Raw genomic sequence first — 19,865 nt, forward strand, 5'->3', positions numbered from 1 at the left:
AGGGGCCCAGAACTGGACACAGGACTCAAGGTGTGGCCTAACCAGTGCTGAGTACAGGGCACAATGACTTCCCTGCTCCTGCTGGCCACACTGTTCCTGATGCAGGCCAGGATGCCCTTGGCCTTCTTGGCCACCTGGGCACACTGCAGGCTCATATTCAGCCTGCTATCAACCAGTACCCCCAGGTCCCTCTCTGTCTGGCTGCTCTCCAGCCACTCTGACCCCAGCCTGTAGCACTGCATGGGGTTGTTATGAGCAAAGTGCAGCACCTGGCATTTGGACTTGTTATATGCCATCTTCTTGGACTCTGCTCATCTCACCAGCCTGTCAAGGTCCCTCTGCAGAGCTCCCCTACCTTCTGACAGATCAACTGCCCCCAGCTTGGTGTCATCCACAAACTTATTAATGGTGGACTCAAACCCTTCATCTAGATCATCAATAAAGATATTGAATAGGATTGGGCCCAGCTGTCATCCCTGGGGGACACCACTAGTGCCTGGCTGCCAGCTGGATGTGGCACCATTCACCACCACTCTCTGGGCTCAGCCTTCAGCCAGTTCCTAACCCAGCACAGAGTACTGCTGTCCAAGCCAGGGGCTGACAGCTTGGCCAGGAGTTTGCTGTGGGGGATGGTGTCAAAGGCCTTGCTGAAGTCCAGGTAGACTACATCCACAGCCTGCCCCACATCCACCAGGCAGTCACCTGATCATAGAAGGAGATCAGGTTGGTCAGGCAGGATCTGCCCTTCCTAAATCCATGCTGGCTGGGCCTGATCCCTTGGTTGTCCTGCAGGTGCCCCCAAGGTGATCTGCTCCATGATCTTGCCTGGCACTGAGGTCAGGCTGACAGGCCTGGAGTTTGCAGGTTCCTCCATCCAGCCCTTCTTGTGGATGTGTATGTGTTACTGTCCCTTTAAGATTAACACTATTATGTGTTTAACAGTTGCCAGGTTTCTTCTATAAAGCACCATCTCATAAAGTAATGTTTGTATCATGTCTGCCTTTCTCAGTTACTGGTGTCTGCATTACTTTTTACCTGACAGGCCTTCAGGTGGCTTCACACGCTGGTACAGCCTAGGTGTCATAGAATTGTTAGGGTTGGAAGGGACTGTAAGGCTCATCCAGTTCCAACCCCCCTGCCAGGGGCAGGGACACTTCACACTACAGCAGGTTCCTCAGAGCCTCATCCAGCCTGGCCTTAAAAGCCTCCAGGGATGAGGCTTCCATCACCTCCCTGGGCAACGTCTTCCAGGGTGTCCTAACATCCAATCTGAATCTATCAATTTTTATTTTGTTCCATTTGCCCCTGAACCCTGTCACTCCATGACACCCTCAAAAGTCCCTCCCCAGCCTTCCTGTAGCCCCCTTCAGATACTGGAAGGCCACAATTAGGTTTCCTTCTCCTTCCCCTTCTTGCCTTCTCCTCTCCAGACTGAACAGCCCCAACTCCCTCAATCTGTCCTCATAGGAGAGGTGCTCCAGCCCTCTGCTCATCCTCGTGGCCCTTTTCTGCACACCTTCCAGCACCTCCAGATCCCTCTTGTAATAGGGGCTCCAGAACTGGAGGCAGTACTCCAGGTGGGGTCTCACCAGAGCTGAGCAGAAGGGGAGAATCACCTCCCCTGCCCTGCTGACTATGCTTCTCTTGATGCAGCCCAGGATGTGATTGACTTTCTGGGCTGCAAGTGCAGACTGCTGGCTTCTGTTGACCTTCTTATCCACCAGCACCTCCAGGTCCTTTTCCTCAGGGCTGCTTTCCAGCCCGTCCCTGCCCAGCCTGTATCAGTGCTTGGGATTGCCCTGACCCAGCAGTAGGACCTTGCACTTGGTCTTGTTGAACCTCATGAGCCTGATGACAGCCTGTCCTCTCCAGCCAGTCCAGGTCCCTCTGGATGGATCCCTTCCCTCCAGCGTGTCTGCTGCGCCACACAGCTTGGTGTCATCAGCAAACCTGCTGAGGGTGATATCTTATATAGACAATCTTTCTGGTTTTCCACTATAAGAATGGGGAAGGTAACAGCTCTTCTCCTCTCTGCTTTCAGCACTGTGGGTTGGAAATGAAGTATTTGTTAGGTGATTTTTCCATTTTCATGGATTTAAATAGGCAAGGTGCTTCCCAGGGAGCAAGTCTAGAGTAGTTTACAGCTGTTCTGTGCATAAGCACTTACTGTAGCTCCTCTTCTCAAAACCACTGCGGGGTTATTTGCTGGTTTTCTGTTGATGGAACTTAATGTATCTGCTTTCCAACAACAAACTCTGATGCCAGGAGAAAGCATCACAATTTGTTTGTGCTGTTTCCAGCTGCTTTTCATGTAGAGGTCGGGAGGATGAGAAGGGAACAGTATAAGTTGTTTCCTTAGGTGGGGTGCATCTCATCTGTGAGCTCATAAGAATCAGTAATTTGGCATTGTCAGGTTTGATTCAGGGGAGGAGATTTGTGCTGAGATACTCAGCAGGTCGCTCCTGCCGTTGCTTCTGTAGGTATGTGGTAGTACCTGGTCTGGAACACCAAGGTGGAAGTGGTTCAGAAAGTTAGGTCTGAAAGGCTGTAGTACACTGTGTAGCTCAACACCTCCTGAAGATGTGTCTTCAGTTGCTGTGAATTTCTGATGCAATGGCAACTCACCAGGGACCCAAAATCATAGTGTCATAGTATCAATCAGGGTTGGAAGGGACCACAAGGATCATCTAGTTCCAACCCCCTGCCATGGGCAGGGACACCCCACACTACATCAGCCTGGCCAGAGCCTCATCCAGCCTGGGCTTAAACACCCCCAGGGACAGGGCCTCAACCACCTCCCTGGACAACCCATTCCAGGGTCTCACCACACTCATGGTGAAAAACTTCCTCCTCACCTCCAGCCTGAATCTCCCCACCTCCAGCTTCATTCCATTCCCCCTCGTCCTATCACTACCTGAGATCCTGAGCAGTCCCTCCCCAGCCTTCCTGTAGCCCCCTTCAGATCCTGGAAGGCCACAATGAGGTCACCTGGGAGCCTTCTCTTCTCCAGACTGAACAGCCCCAACTCCTTCAGTCTGTCCTCATAGGAGAGGTGCTCCAGCCCTCTGCTCATCCTCATGGCCCTTCTCTGGACACCTTCCAGCACCTCCACATCCCTCTTGTAATAGGGGCTCCAGAAGTGGAGGCAGTACTCCAGGTGGGGTCTCACCAGGGCTGAGTAGAGGGGGAGGATCACCTCCCTCGACCTGCCGGCCACACTTCTCCTGATGCAGCCCAGGATCTGATTGGCTTTGCGGGCTGCAAGTGCACACTGAGAGCTCCTGTTGAGCTTCTTGTCCACCAGCACCCCCAAGTCTCTCTCCTCAGGGCTGCTTTCCAGCCAGTAACTGCCCGACCTGCATTTGTGCCTGGGATTGCCTCGACCCAGATGCAGGACCCTGCACTTGCTCATGTTGATCTTCATGAGGTTGGCTTGTGCCTGCCTCCGCAGCCTGTCAAGGTCCCTCTGGATGGCCTCCCTTCCCTCCAGCGTGTCTGCTGCACCACACAGCTTGGTGTCATCAGCAAACTTGCTGAGGGTGCACTCAATGCCACTGTCCACGGCACCCACAGAGATGTTGAACAATACTACAGAGGAAGTTGATTTGCTTCTTGCAAGACAGATTCTGTCTGCAGAGCCTTTCCCTCAATCTCTGTTGGAGGAATAGGCTCAGGGGAGGGGGGGAAACAACTGAGTAATAGTCCTTGATAAAACCTCCACAGGTAGGAAAGCTCCAGGGAGGCAGCCAGCTGTAGGAAGTTACTTCAGTGAAGCCAGGCTTTGATAGGGGCATGTGTTCAGCTTGCATTCTGACAGGTTCAGTTCTCATTGAAGATAAATAGCTGCTGCTGAATGCTTGTCTTGAAAACTGAGATGGTCTCTGCGTGGCCAGTTCATTATGGTATGGGTATAGTTTTGGAACTGGCTAGGAGAATGGATTTCACAACAACACAGTGATTAACAATGCTCTGAGAGTTTGTTCCAGTTATCTTCAATGCTTTAACATACAGGAGAACAACTTGATTTAAAGTGTGGAAGGTATCCCTTCAGCTATCCCTTCCTGTGGTAAATCTCTCAGATGAATGTTCCAGTTTGTTGTTCTTGGTTAAATGCATTTTCTGTTACAGTACCTGTTGAAGTCTTTTGCACAAGCTGTCCAGGTTGTTCCAGTTCCATATTAGTGTTGCAACAAGAGATTTATTTTGAGGCAGTTACTGCTTTTCTTTGTTGTCCCCCAGCACTTAAAACCCACCTGTGAATAAAATACTGGCAGGAAATCCTGCAGGCTGTGAATTGAGGAATAACACTAAATAGTGTATTAGGTATAGGAGCCCTTAAGGAACTCATAAATAGGATTTCCGTTGAGGGCTACAGAAGTGAATTTATTACTAATGCTGAGTGGGTCAAGATAATTGAATCCAAAAACTGTCACTGTAGTTCAGGTTTGTGTAGATCTGTGTACAGCACTTCCCCAGCTGATTAATTCTGGGTAGTTCCCCTCCGAGATTACTGATGAGCCACAGATGTGGGCAGCTACACTGATCAGTTACTGTTGTAGCATACCTATTTTGATGGCTTAATCATAGAATTGTTAGGGTTGGAAGTGACCTCAAGGATCATTCAGTTCCAGGCCCCCTGCTACGGGCAGGGACACCTCACAGTACAGCAGGTTGCTCACAGCCACATCCAGCCTGGCCTTCAAAACCTCCAGGGAGGAGGCTTCCACCACCTCCCTGGGCAACCTGTGCCAGTCTCTCACGACCCTCATGGGGAAGAACTTCTTCCTAACATCCGATCTGAATCTACCCATTTCTAGTTTTGCTCCATTCCCCCCAGTCCTATCACTCCCTGACACCCTTAAAAGTCCCTCCCCAGGCCACTATTAGGTCTCCTCAGAGCCTTCTCTTCCCCAGACTAGATAGTCCCAGCTCCTTCAGTCTGTCCTCATAGCAGTGCAGCTCCAGCCCTCTGTTCATCCTCATTGCCCTTCTCTGGACACCTTCCAGCACCTCCAGATCCTTCCTGTAACAGGGGCTCCAGAAGTGGACACAGTACTCCAGGTGGGGTCTCACCAGAGCAGATCCCTTGATCACTTTTAAAGGTTGGGGAAAATAGTCTCTTTTTTTTAATGATGATGTCCAGCCCTACTTTGGTGCTGGAGCACTTATATGAAGTTCTCAACTGAAGTCTTTTGTTTTGGTATTTTATCTTTTCCAACTCCCCAGTCTGGATCAATATGGAGATCTAGCTGTAAATACAGTTAAAAAACCCCAAACCAACCCAAACAACATGTCTGTACGTAAAGAACTTTGCTACCAATGAGTACTGCATTCAGTTTTGGGCTCCCCAGCTCAAGAGGGACAGGGATCTGCTGGAGAGAGTGCAGGAGAGGGCAAAGAAGATGATTAGGGGATTGGAGCACTGCCTGGTGAGGAGAGGCTGAGGAACCTGGGGCTTTTTAGTCTGGAGAAGAGAAGACTGAGAGGGGGTTTAGTAAGTGTTTATAAATATCTGAGGGCTGGGGGTCAGGAGGGAGGGGACAGGCTCTGCTCACTTGCTCCCTGAGATAGGACAAGGAGCAATGGGTGTAAGCTGCAGCACACGAGGTTCCACCTCAACACAAGGGGGAACTTCTTTACTCTAAGGCTCAGAGAGCACTGGAACAGGCTGCCCAGAGGAGTTGTGGAGTCTCCTTCTCTGGAGACTTTCAAGGCCTGTCTGGATGTGTTCCTGTGTGACCTGAGCTAGATTGTGTGGTGCTGCTCTGGCAGGGGGGTTGGACTCGCTGATCTCTTTGGGTCCCATCCAACCCCTGACATCCTGTGAGCCTGTGAATGGTGCTAAATTCATTCTTAAGTACATATTTATTTGTTGTTGCACAGGGGTGTTCTAGTTGGTATACATGGAGTCCCAAAGGAAGGAATTTACAGACCAAGTAGTCTACAGCTTTAACATTTTGGACCAGTTTGTAATGTGGGGGTGGGGGAAGATGATGTATTCTTTATTTGCTGTTGGGGGAAACAAACTGAAACTTCTGTCTTCTTTTCCAGAATAAATTTTACATAGAAACCAAGCTTAACAGAGACTTAAAAGATGACCTTATAAAGCTGTTTACGGAGCACGTTGCAGAAAAGCACATTTACAACCTAATGCGTAAGTAAAACCTGCGGAGCTCTTCTGACCCTGGGGGCAGGGCTGCCAGAGGTGCCAAAAACCCACAGCAAACAGGCAGGAAGTGGCAAATGATTAGTGAGCTAATGATGAGTGACACACTTCAACTTGTTGTTGTCAGAAATATAACTTTGTGTGGAGTTATGGTCCTCCTGAGGAGTTTGGGCAACTAATGTGTGGTAGGGGTTGCCCCACTGGAGGGCAGCTCCATGGAGAAACACCTTGCAGTCCTGGTGGACAGCAAGTTCTGCATGGGACAGCAATGTGCCCTTGTGGCCAAGAGAGCCAATAGGATCCTGGGGTGCAGCAGGAAAAGTGTGGCCAGCAGGGCTAGGGAGGTTCTTCTCCCCCTCTTCTCTGCCCTGCTGAGACCATGCCTGCAATACTGTGGCCAGTTTGGGGCTCCCCAGTTCAAGAGAGACAGAGACCTGCTGGAGAGAGTCCAAGGGAGAGCCACAAGGATGTTTAGGGGACTTGAACGTCTCCCTTGTGAAGAGACTGAGAGCCCTGGGGCTGTTTAATCTGGAGAAGAGAAGGCTGAGAGGGGTCTGATCAATGTCTCAATATGAGGGGTGAGGGTCAAGTGAAGGGGGCCAAGCTCTTTTGGTTGGTGCACAATAATAAGGAACAATGGATACAAACTTGAAGAGGGCAGGTTTCACCTTGACATGAAGAGAAACTTCTTTACAGGGAGGGTGATAGAGCCCTGGAGCAGGCTGTCCAGAGAAGCTGTGGAGTCTCCTTCTCTGGAGACTTTCAAACCCCACCTGGATGCATTCCTGTGTGGCCTGCCCTGGGTGATGCTGCTTTTGGCATGGGGGTTGGCCTGGATGATCTCTGGAGGTCCCTTCCAACCTCTAACATTCTGTGATTCCCTTTTGTCTGCTGTGCATGAGCTCATGAATGTTTTCTTGTGCTGTGCTTACACTGTTGTTCTTTAATTTCATGGTGTACTCCAGTATTCCTGCTAGTGAGTGAACTGCATGGTGACCCAGCAGTTTCTCTGTTAAGTTGCTGGATTAATGCAAATACAGTGTATTGCAAGTGATGTGCCTCCTGTTAAGTGCTCTGGTGGGTGACTCCTGTGGTGAACCACTGAGTCTGCCTGCAGCCTGCCACCATAAGTGTGTGTGTGCTTCTGGCCTTCAGAAGGCAGTTAGCAAAAGCAGAGATAATCAGACTGGAAAAGTTTGCTGTGTGGTGAGCACTTGAGCAGCTGAGAGAACTGGAGATGGAGGTCCTCTGTGCAACTGGGTAGTTCCTGTGCCCCATGCTGAGGTCAGTATCTAGCCTGATGTATGACTTTCTGTGACTCAGCCCTAGTGCAGTGTTTCTATTTTCATTCAGCTGCTCCTCTCTTTCTCTGGAGCAATTGCTATCTGTATGCTAAATGGCAACCAAATAGTGGGTGGTTGGAGTTGAATGTATTTCCCTTTTTGCTTTTCTTGTGCTAGTGATGCCCTCCTCTTTCCAGCAAAGGGGAGAAATAAGGTTTTGAGTGAGCATGCTTAGGAAATGAGTGAGGTTGTGGTTTATATAGAGAAATGGAATCTTGAGGCTGAGTTTGTTTAGAGATGCTGCAGCTGCCACCAAGGAGGCCTTCCCTCTGAAACAAACAACAAATCTAGTCTAATCACTTTGGGGTCTAGACTCAGAGGACAGGAATAAAATGTTCTCTTGAAATTTATTGCTCTATTTCCTCATACAAGGAGCTCTTTGGTTGTTGTGTCTCATTATTCTAGCAGGGCCTGCAAGCTGGCAGTTCTCGTTGAAGTTGTATTCAGGAAGGATTCTAAGTGTGGTTTTGGATTCATTTGATGCAAGAAAACTCCTGCTCCATATCAAAAGGCAAGGTGGGGGGTGGAAAAGAGAAGGTAGATCTGTCTTAGAGGCTCTGCTTCCCCCTGGTTGACTTGGCCTTAGTCCCTGGTGCTGTGGTTGAAAGCAGGAGGATGCAAAATGAACCCCTGGTAAATGGCATTGCAGAAAGTAGTGATTAAGCTGTGAATTCAATTCTCTTCAGCAGCAGTATCACCCAACTGAACTTTCCTTGGGTAAGTTTTGCACAAACACCATTTATTTTTTTTTCTTGATAGACAAAATTCTTGCAAAACTAAAGCTCTACTATCTCTAGAGCACTTTGGAGCACTTAAATACATGGAAAAAATCCTGTAATACCCAGGTCCATGAGCACAGTAGTGTCTGGGAAACACACTGCCACTCACACATCTTTCAAGTCAGTGTTCTTCCATTTAAAGTGGATCCATTTGAACTAAGTGAATGGAACTTGATTTCTCTTTCTCTCTTTTCAAAGCCAAAGCTTCCTCTGGCTGATAAGAGAGCTGTATGAAGTGGCTTAGGAGCAGATGCTATGTGCAGAACTACTTAACTGAGTGTAACAAGCAGGGATACAACGTCTTATTTACAAGAAGCTTCAGAATTTCATCTTTATTGATGATCTGGATGAGGGCATTGAGTCCATCAGCAGTACATTTGCTGACAATACCAAGCTGGGGGCAGGAGTTGATCTGCTGGAGGGTAGAGAGGCTCTGCAGAGGGACCTCGACAGGCTGGGCAGATGGGCAGAATCCAGTGGCATGAGATTGAACACATCCAAGTGCCAGGTTCTGCACATTGGCCACAACAACCCCATGCAGTGCTACAGGCTGGGGTCAGAGTGGCTGGAGAGCAGCCAGGCAGAGAGGGACCTGGGGGTGCTGTTGATAGTAGGCTGAACATGAGCCTGCAGTGTGCCCAGGCAGCCAAGAGGGCCAATGGCATCCTGGCCTGCATCAGGAACAGTGTGGCCAGCAGGAGCAGGGAGGTCATTCTGCCCCTGTACACTGCACTGGTTAGGCCACACCTTGAGTCCTGTGTCCAGTTCTGGGCTCCTCAGTTTAGGAAGGAGGTTGACTTGCTGGAACAAGTCCAGAGAAGGGCAACAAAGTTGGTGAGGGGTTTGGAACACAAGCCCTATGAGGAGAGACTGAGGGAGCTGGGGTTGCTTAGCCTGGAGGAGACTCAGGGGTGACCTTACTGCTCTCTACAACTACCTGAAGGGAGGTTGTAGACAGGTGGATGTTGGTCTCTTCTCCCAGGCAGCCAGCACCAGAACAAGAGGACACAGTCTCAGGCTGCGCCAGGGGAGGTTTAGGCTGGATGGTAGGAGGAAGCTCTATCCAGAGAGAGTGATTGCCCATTGGAATGGGCTGCCTGGGGAGGTGGTGGAGTCACCATGACTGGAGGTGTTCAGGAGGAGACTTGATAGGGTGCTTGGTTGCATGGTTTAGTTGATTAGGTGGTGTTGGATTGGTTGATAGGTTGGATGCGATGATCTTGAAGGTCTCTTCCAACCTGGTTTATTCTATGTAAGGGGCGGGGAGGGAGGATGCAGATAATACCCCCTTGTGAACAGGGAAGGAATGGTGGAGAATGTTATCTTTGTTCCTGCTGGAGTCCTACATGAGACAACTTTAAGCAGTAAAATTCATCACTATGCATTTTCCCTTTTTAGGCAGCCACTCTCCTTTCCAGTTGGTTAGAACTGGGTTTCCTGGGCTGTAGTCTCAGTGCCCTGGAAACATCCTGCCTGCCTGTTCCTGTGTCTAGGAGAGTGGCAATTACTGCAGATATTCACTGTCTTCAGTGCTGAAAGCAAAGAGCAGCTTCTGAAACACTCTACTTGTGGTAATTGCAGTAGGCAGAATTCAGTGGTAAAGAGTATTTGCAATTAAGTTTGCTCTTTGGATATTGGCTGTTTAGTGCCCCAAACAAGCTTGCTTTTGAATCCAACCAAAGAGAAAAAGCTATTCACTGTTGTTTCTTCTTGGTGGACAGACTACTTTGTTTCCACCTTGGACTTTGCAATTATCCCCCTTCTCTTCCCAGAAGCTGAAGAAAGGAAGGTGATTGCTAGGCTGGAGTCCTTCTCTGGGGGGGGGGGTGGGGGGTTGACAATGTTTTCTGCATCTCAGTACTGGGAAGAAAAGCAGCAATAACTTAAACTGGTGATACAGAATCATAGCATGGTTTGGGTTGGAAGGAACATCCTAAGGTCTAGTTCAACCCCCCTGGAGTGAGCAGGGAGATCTCCACTAGATCAGGTTGCTCAGAGTCTTGTTGGGCCTGACCTAGAATATCTCTAGGGTTGCTTCTCTCCCTGGGCAACCTGATCCAGTGTTCTGCCAGCTCATGGTAAAGAACTTGTTCCTAACATCCAATCTAAATCTGCTCTTCTTTAATTTCAAACCATTGCCCCTCATCCTGCCACTGCAGGCTTTTGTAAACAGTGTCACTCCAGCAGAGGACACAGTCTCAGCCTGTGCCAGGGGAGGTTTAGGCTGGAGGTTAGGAAGAAGTTCTATCCAGAGAGAGTGATTGCCCTTTGGAATGGGCTGCCTGGGGAGGTGGTGGAGTCACCATCACTGGAGGTGTTCAGGAGGAGACTTGCTGGGGTGCTTGGTGCCATGGGTTAGTTGTTTAGGTGGGTTGGATTGGTTGATGGGTTGGACGTGATGATTTTGAAGGTCTCTTCCAGCCTGGTCTGGTCTATTCTATTCAGCCCCCTTCAAGCTGCTATTAGTTCTCCCTGGAGCCTTCTCTTCTCCAGGCTGAGCAACCCCAGCTCCCTCAGCCTGTCCTTGTAGCAGAGGTGTTCCAGCCCTCAGACCTGTGGACAGAATACCAGTTGGTAGCTTGAGCACATCTGGTTTAATCTTGCCCAAAAGGAGTGAAGTTAATGTGCACCAAGGCAGCTCTGTCACATGAATCAAGGAGCAGTAAGTGGGGATGATCAGTGAATCTGCTTCGAAAGCACAGTTCTAATCTGAACTAAAGCATTAATATGGCATTTGGAATCACTATTCTTTGTTCTTCCCTTTCCTCATCACCACTCTGAGAGCAGAAGCAGTGTTGTTAAAATGCCTCATTTGATTCCTGAGGCCATGTTCTCCTGTAATTTATGGGACATTGCTTACTTTCTTACCTTTATAGGATGCAAAATGAGTGTGAGCAGAAAACCTGCACAGCTTTACCCTGCCATCTTCATAAAGTTATGTTTCTCACTTCACAAACCCCACTAAATTACTTGCCTGTGGAGGGACCATACTGTTGTCTTCAGCATCAACCTTACTTGTCTGCCTAGGTCAAATGAAACTAGAAGATTCTTTCTTGAGGGCCTCAAAAATGAAGCAAAGTGGCAGAGCCCTAGGAGGAAACACTGCTTCACTCCACTGTGTTTGTACCAGGCTGAAATGGTGTGGGTTTAATTTTTGTTGTTGTAGATGTCTGATTTCAAAACTTACTTTTCTCCCCAGTTATGAAGCTGTTTGAATTCAAGCTTTGAATAGCAGGTGTTTGGGGGGCCAGGAGTGTTCTGTAGCATAATGGGTGCCTTTTGAGATATGGGGAAGGAATGCATTTATGATCAAGTCCTCTGTTACAAGTGGGGGTTTTTTAAAGGTATTTTCTTTGTGCCTCCACAAGATGGTGAATCTGTTCAGGGCTTAATCAGTTTCTGGCTTACTCTGCATAGGCAAAGCAGTTTAATCCCATTACCTGCTCTTCAGATTCCCCATTCTGACATTTAAAGAAGAATCTTTCTTCCTTCTTCCCTGTGTTCATTGCAAATATGCAGACAAAGCTAGCTGGTAGTGAAAAGCAACAGCAGTGTGTTCCATTTCTTTCCCATCATGTGGGGAGTGTGCTGGGGCTCTGCTGTTGCAGGATGATCCTCCTCCTGCAAAATACTGAACTGACATGGTATGGTAACACCAGCATCAGCCCTGGGGCACCATGCCCTTCCATTTGGGGATGCACCTTTTGTGCTCCAGAACTGGCACTCCATGCAGCTGGGTCAGATCCAGCTTTGCAGGGATTGATTTCTTTTTGCTTTTAATGTTACTGGTAAAATGGTTTGAAGCTGTAAGAGGGGAGATTTAGACTAGATAGAAGGAAGAAGGTTTTGGGTTTTATAGTGAGGCTGGTTAAATACTGGCACAGGTTGCCCAGAAAGGTGGTAGCTGCCCCATCCCTGTTGTGGCCTTCCAGTGTCTGAAGGGGGCCTACAAGAAAGCTGGTGAGAGACTTTTTAGGGGGTCAGGTAGTGATAGGACTGGGGGGAATGGGTCCAAGCTAGAGGAGGGGAGATTTAAATTAGACATTAGGAAGAAGTTCCTCACCATGAGTGGTGAGACACTGGAAGAGTTTGCCTAGGAAGGTAGTGGGAGCCTCATCCTTAGAGGTTTTTACGGCCAGGCTGGATGTGGCTCTGGGCAGCCTGGTCTAGTGGAGAGTGTTCCTGTCCATGAACAGAGGGCTGCCCATGAACAGAGGGCAGGAGCTGCTCTGCTATGGAGACAGACTGAGAGGGTTGGGGCTGTTCAGTCTGGAGAAGAGAAGGCTCTGAGGAGACCTAATTGTGGCCTTCCAGGATCTGAAGGGGGCTACAAGAAGCTGGGGAGGGACTTTCGAGGGTGTCAGGGAGTGATAGGACCGGGGGGGATGGAGAAAAACTAGAAATGGGGAGATTCAGATTGGATGTTAGGAAGAAGTTGTTCCCCATGAGGGTGGTGAGAGACTGGCACAGGTTGCCCAGGGAGGTGATGAAAGCCTCATCCCTGGAGGTTTTGAAGGCCAGGCTGGATGTGGCTGTGAGCAACTTGATGTAGTGTGAGGTGTCCCTGGCCATGGCAGGGGGGTTGGAACTGACTGACCTTGAGGTCCCTTCCAGCCCTGACAATTCTATGTGTGGTCAGATGGAGCTGATAGAATTGAGCTGAAAGAAAGGTAATTTATTATAGAACAGATTTGAGTGCATGAGAACTGATGGTATTCCTAAAGGGCAGAGCTGCTGGATGAGCTTGCACTGTTGAGGTTTGTTTGGGCCATGCACTGGTGGTAGCTGCACCCTTACTGCTGTGCCATCCCTCTTTCTCCCAGGTGTGTAAGCAGCCCAGTTCTTTTCTCAAAGCTGTTAGCCTGCTAAATAAAATCAGTGGTGCATACATCTTGGAGCTGAGTACTAAAGAGCAGAGTTTGGACAGTGGGATAAAGATCTCCAGACCACGTTTTGTTTACTTAGTACTTTCATTAAGTGAGCATCAGTGCTGCTACTGTTGAAGACTGGAGACCAGCAGCTGACTAACACCTTAGTGGTGGAAGCTGTTGGAGTTGTTTGTAATGTGAATGCACTTTAATTTTATGAGTGCATTGTTGAATAATTACAGCTGTGAATGCATCTGCCTAAGCCACACTTAGGTATGGTTTGTTAAAATACCTTACTTGCAAGTTCTGTTAAATTACAATCTTTTGTGTTAACACCTAGAAGTTTCACTCTTCTGCCAGAGAAATGTCATCTTTGCCAAGCAAAAGGAATCTATTTTGAGAGGAATGTTGAAGGATTGGGGGAAAAATAATCTTTAGAATAGCTAGCTCCTCTCTTTTGTTGCAAGTCATCTCAAGTTATGAGTAAGTTTGATCTTGGAAGTTATCAACTGCTGCTCCTGAAACTTCTGGTGTCCTGGACCTTGCCCCAAGGACTTGCCCCTTGCCCCTGAGAAAGAACAACCCCATGGATCAGTATAGGCTGGGGAATGACCTGTTGGAGAGCAGTGAAGGGGAAAAGGACCTGGGGGTTCTAGCAGATGGGAGGCTGACCATGAGCAATGTGCTCTTGTGGCCAAGAAGGCCAAAGGCATCCTGGGGTGGTTTATGGGGAGTATAGTTGGCAGGTCAAGAGAGGTTCTCTTCCCCCTCTACTCTGCCCTGGTGAGGCTGCATCTGGAATATTGTGTCCAGGTCTGGGCCCCTCAGTTCAGGAAGGACCTCAGGGAACTGCTTGAAAGAGTCCAGCACAGAGCCACAAAGATGATGGAGTGGAACACCTTCCTTATGAGGAGAGCCTGAGGGAGCTGAGGGCTCTGTAGCTTGGAAAGGTGCCCTCTGTAGCCTGAGAGGTGACCTGTAGCTTGGAGAGGGCTCTGTAGCGTGAGAGGTGACCTCATTCATGTTGAGAAACATGTGCAGGGTGAGTGCCCAGAGGCTGGAGCCAGGCTCTGCTGGGTGATGCCCAATGCCAGCACAAGGGGCAGTGGTGGAAGCTGAGGCAAAGGAAGCTCCATGGAAACAGGAGGAAAAACTTTTTCTAAGGGTGACAGAGCACTGGAGCAGGCTGCCCAGGGGGGTTGTGGAGTCTCCTCTGGAGGTATTAAAGACCTGCCTGGATGTGTGCCTGTGTGATCTGGTGTAGGTGCTCCTGCTCTGGCAGGGGGGTTGGGCTGGATGAGCTTTTGAGGTCCCTTCCAGCCCCTGACATTCTGTGGTTCTGTGATATTTGCTGTAGTTGCAAAGTAGGTTAAACCTTCGCTGAGGGACTGTGTTACTGTGCAGCAGTGGAACTCAGCTACCCAAAGTGCTGCAGGTTCTTGCATCACTTACTCCAAGGTGGTTCCTCCACTGTTCCTCAGAATAATCCTCAGGCTCTTTTGGGAATTGTTTTACCTTGGTTCAACAATATTTCAAAGCATTCTGCCTTTCCCTGCAATTAAAGCATTTAATCCTAGGAGCCCACACAGCTCTTTGATTCTGCCATGAGTTATTTTCCAGACTCTTTTCAGGTTAAATTAAGCTCTTTGCATATTGGTTACTGAGTCTGTAAAAGGCAGTGGAAGTTCATCAACGCTGTGGAGGTGGTCAGGTAGTGTTGTAGTGTCATTACCCCTGTGTCATTCATCTGAGAGCTAGTTTTGTTCTGCCTCACCCTGCTCTGTCTTTGGAAATGCCACAGGTGGAGCTTCTGGGAGGAGGCGGGAGCCTGTGCAACATCTGTGTTGTAGTGTCTCATTAATGAAGCTAATAATGGAGGAGCCTTAATATTTAGAGGCCTTTTGTATGATTCTAAAATGCTGACAGAAGTAACTTCAATGTGTCTGGCAGATACTTCTGTTGCTTAAGTAACTCTTAGGAGTAGGTTTCATTGCAAACCTGGAGATAAACTTGTGTGTGAATTTTCACATCATCAGTGTTGACATCTTTGCCTGTAAACCTGCCTTGAGATTTTTCTGGATCTATCCAAAGAGCTTTGCTCACTCTTACAGAAAGCATTCTCCAAATCCATCTCTCCCAGCAGTACTGCTTGTTCTTCAGGTACCAATACCTAGCTTTTGGAAGAGGTGTGGACTGGATTAGTTCATGCAGCGTAATTTAATGAAGAATCATAGAATATGTCTGCTTGGAAGAGACTTCCAAACTCATCCAGTCCAACCTTTGACCCAGCACTGAAGGGTCAGCACTAAATCATTCCTCTTAAGCACCAGGTCCACATGCTGCTTAAACAACCCCAGGGATGTTTAAGAAGGACATCAACACACTTGAGCGTGTCCAGAGAAGGGCAACAAGGCTGGGGAGAGGCCTTGAGCACAGCCCTGTGAGGAGAGGCTGAGGGAGCTGGGATTGTTTAGCCTGGAGAAGAGGAGGCTCAGGGGTGACCTCATTGCCCTCTACAACTACCTGGAAGGTGGTTGTAGCCAGGAAGGGGTTGGTCTCTTCTCCCAGGCAACTAGCACCAGAACAAGAGGACACAGTCTCAAACTGCGCCAGGGGAGGTTTAGACTCGAGGTGAGGAGGAAGTTCTTCACCGAGCGAGTCATTCGTCATTGGAACAGGTTGCCCAGGGAGGTGGTTGAGTCATCGACTCTGGAGGCGTTCAAGGGGAGATTGGATGTGGCACTTGGTGCCATGGTCTAGTCATGAGGTCTGTGTTGATAGGTTGGACTCGATGATCCTCAAGGTCCTTTCCAACCTAAGTGATACTGTGATACTGTGTGATACTGTGATGGTGACTCCACCAGTGCCCTGGACAGACCTTTCCAACGTTTGAGAACCCTTTCAGTGAAGAAATATTTCCTGATATCCAGCCTGAATTTCCCCTGGTGCAGCTTGTAACCATTTCATAGAATGTTACATAGAATAGACCAGGTTGGAAGAGACCTTCAAGATCATCATTTCCAACCCATCAACCAATCCAACCCACCTAAACAACTAACCCATGGCACCAAGCACCCCAGCAAGTCTCCTCCTGAACACCTCCAGTCATGGTGACTCCACCACCTCCTTGGGCAGCCCATTCCAAGGGGCAATCACTCTCTCTGGATAGAACTTCTTCCTAACATCCAACCTAAACCTCCCCTGGCACAGCCTGAGACTGTGTCCTCTTGTTCTGGTGCTGGCTGCCTGGGAGAAGAGACCAACCTCTGCCTGTCTACAACCTCCCTTCAGGTAGTTGTAGAGTGCAATAAGGTCACCCCTGAGTCTCCTCTTCTCCAGGCTAAGCAACCCCAGCTCCCTCAGTCTCTCCTCACAGGGCTGTGTTCCAAGCCCCTCACCAACTTTGTTGCCCTTCTCTGGACTCGTTCCAGCAAGTCAACCTCCTTCTTAAACTGCGGGGCCCAGAACTGGACACAGGACTCGAGGTGTGGCCTAACCAGTGCAGTGTACAGGGGCAGAATGACCTCCCTGCTCCTGCTGGCCACACAGTTCCTGATGCAGGCCAGGATGCCATTTGCCCATTTCCTCTGGTCCTGTTGCTTGTCATCAAGGAGCAGAGGCCAGGCCCCTTGTCCCTCCAACCTCCCTTCAGGTAGTTGTAGAGAGCAGCCTCCTTCAGTCTGAACACCCCCAGCTCTCTCAGATGCTCCTTGCAGGGCATGTGCTTCAGGCCCTTCATGAGCCTCTTGGCTCTTCTCTGGGCATTATTCTTAATAAATAATGTATTCATTATTCACCAGGGAGGTGGTGGAGTCACCATCACTGGATGAGGCACTTGGTGCCATGGTTGAGTTGATTAGATGGTGTTGGGTAATAGGTTGGACTCAATGATCTCAAAGGTCTTTTCCAACCTGGACTGTTCTTGCCCTCCTCTCGTTGTTCTTGCCCTCCTCTCGTTGTTCTTGCCCTCCTCTCGTTGTTCTTGCCCTCCTCTCGTTGTTCTTGCCCTCCTCTCGTTGCTCTTGCCCTCCTCTCGTTGCTCTTGCCCTCCTCTCGTTGCTCTTGCCCTCCTCTCGTTGCTCTTGCCCTCCTCTCGTTGCTCTTGCCCTCCTCTCGTTGCTCTTGCCCTCCTCTCGTTGCTCTTGCCCTCCTCTCGTTGCTCTTGCCCTCCTCTCGTTGCTCTTGCCCTCCTCTCGTTGCTCTTGCCCTCCTCTCGTTGCTCTTGCCCTCCTCTCGTTGCTCTTGCCCTCCTCTCGTTGCTCTTGCCCTCCTCTCGTTGCTCTTGCCCTCCTCTCGTTGCTCTTGCCCTCCTCTCGTTGCTCTTGCCCTCCTCTCGGACACAGGAAACAAACCTTTGGTCAGTTATGTTGTTGTTGAATGCAATAACCTTTGTGCATATATTTACTGACAGTCAGAGCTGATATAAACTTGCACTCTAGCATGTGGTGTGAATAATTGCAGACATCAAAGGTGGTAAATATGCTTTCTGAAGCTGCAATCAAGTGATGAAGAAGGTATTTCTGTAGGATTAATCTCCAGGCAAATTCTTCCACTGACTTAGTCAAAATCTCTTTCTAATGATGGTTAATAATCCACAGCAACAAGTGGCTGCTCATTTTACTTCTTGCATTATATGAAGTACCTTCTGAGATATTTTTTAATTGCTTTTGCTAGTTATAACTTGGGTACTGCTGGCTAACCCTGTTTTCAGTTTATCAGGAGTAAAATCAAGAAGCTGTGTTATGAAATACTTCTTAGCCTCCATTAAAATGCCCAGGTAGTTTTTTTTCACTCTGGACTTTGTCATCTTTAAGTCAGTATTCATTTTTAGGCTTATTCTGGTTTAACTAATGTGCTATACATAGCACTGGAATAGAATTTGGTGTCTGCATATGATGATCCAATTTAGAATTCCCTGGATGCTACAAATCTCTTGGTAAAGGTTGTGCTGAAGTAGCTGCAATCTAAACTCCATTCCAATCTGAGATCCCACCCCTGGCACTGTGTTCTGGAGCCCTTATTAGAAGAATGATCTGGAGGTGCTGGAAGGTGTCCAGAGAAGGGCCATGAGGATGATCAGAGGGCTGGAGCTGCTCTGCTATGGAGACAGACTGACAGGGTTGGGGCTGTTCAGTCTGGAGAAGAGAAGGCTCTGAGGAGACCTAATTGTGGCCTTCCAGTATCTGAAGGGGGCTACAAGAAAGCTGGGGAGGGACTTTTGAGAGTGTCAGGGAGTGATAGGACTGGGGGGGGGGGGGATGGAGCAAAACTAGAAGTGGGTAGATTGAGCTTGCATGTTAGGAAGAAGTTCTTCCCCATGAGGGTGGTGAGACACTGGCACAGGTTGCCCAGGGAGGTGGTGGAAGCCTCATCCCTGGAGGTTTTGAAGGCCAGGCTGGATGTGGCTGTGAGCAACGTGCTGTAGTGTGAGGTGTCCCTGGCCATGGCAGGGGCGTTGGAACTAGATGATCCTTGAGGTCCCTTCCAACCCTGACAATTCTGTGATTCTAATTCATGCACACATTGGATGGATTGTGCTTTGTTGCCTGCATGTCTTCCTTTGTAAAGCATTATCCCCTTTCTACTGCTTGCAGCTTTCCTGACTGCCAAGAGGCTATTTGGAAAAAAAAATCCGCAGGAAAGAGGCTGTAAATATGTCATTACAAAACAAATCACTCTCACCTCTTCAGGGCTTCAGCTGAAAGGAGCAAGCACTTCCAAGATTGTTATTTGGTTTTGTAAAAGAAATTAATCTGTAACAGCCAAATACTGTTAAATACTGTTTGATTGCACAAAGCTTAGGAAAAATAGTCTCATAGTATCAGTCAGGGTTGGAAGGGACCACAAGGATCATCTAGTTCCAACCCCCCTGCCATGGGCAGGGACACCCCACACTAGATCAGCCTGGCCAGAGCCTCAGCCAGCCTGGGCTTAAACATCTCCAGGGACAGGGCCCCAACCACCTCCCTGGACAACCCATTCCAGGGCTTCACCACTCTCATGGGGAAGAACTTCCTCTTCACATCCAGCCTGAATCTCCCCACCTCCAGCTTCATTCCATTCCCCCTAGTCCTATCACTACCTGACATCCTGAGAAGTCCCTCCCCAGCCTTCCTGTAGGCCCCCTTCAGATACTGGAAGGCCACAACTAGGTCACCTCAGAGCCTTCTCTTCTCCAGACTGAAGAGCCCCAACTCCTTCAGTCTGTCCTATCACATGAGCCCCTTCAACAGTTCCACAGAGAGGAGAGCATGCACCTAAAGATGTGTTCATCTCATGGTCAGTACTGAAGTGGCAGATGCTGAAGGCAGAACTGGAGAAGCTTGGAAGTTTAAAAACCAGAGCCTCTAAAATGCAAGCACCAGAGATAGACTCTGTAGGGAGACTTGTCTCCTCTACATAATGGGTACAGAAAGGGGGGGATGTGTGTATGCGCTGTTGAAAAGCAGCAGTTGATTTAAAGCTAAGTGATGTTTTATCTTTGCTTGTTTCTGTTGTTCAGGTGGGTGTACAAACCCCAAGTACGTGCAAGGCAGGCTCAAGGCCTGGCTATTGTCATCTCAGCAGCAGATCTGCTGTTGCCAGGTTTTTCCACAGGAGGAAGATGCAGTCATTGCAATATGTTGATCATGGCAGAGACTAAAAATGAAAGGTTGACTTGTGTTTAATAGAATAGACCACTTCTACTTGGTGTCTACTTTTTTTATTT

General features: G+C 48.8%; 1 protein-coding gene across 2 annotated transcripts in view; it reads left to right on the forward strand.

Moving 5' to 3' along the window:
- Nucleotides 1-19,865, forward strand: part of CACUL1 (CDK2 associated cullin domain 1) — a 75,238-nt gene that overhangs the window by 36,799 nt on the left and 18,574 nt on the right. For both annotated transcript variants that reach the window (XM_068166127.1, XM_068166126.1), the window contains one exon: nucleotides 6,052-6,154. In XM_068166127.1, the coding sequence (XP_068022228.1) occupies nucleotides 6,052-6,154 (103 nt within the window). The remainder of the gene's footprint in view (nucleotides 1-6,051; nucleotides 6,155-19,865) is intronic.

The sequence above is a fragment of the Melanerpes formicivorus genome, unplaced genomic scaffold (genome assembly GCF_026170545.1).
Source record: "Melanerpes formicivorus ecotype bairdi unplaced genomic scaffold, bMelFor1.0.p_v2 SCAF_97, whole genome shotgun sequence".
Taxonomy (NCBI): domain Eukaryota; kingdom Metazoa; phylum Chordata; class Aves; order Piciformes; family Picidae; genus Melanerpes; species Melanerpes formicivorus.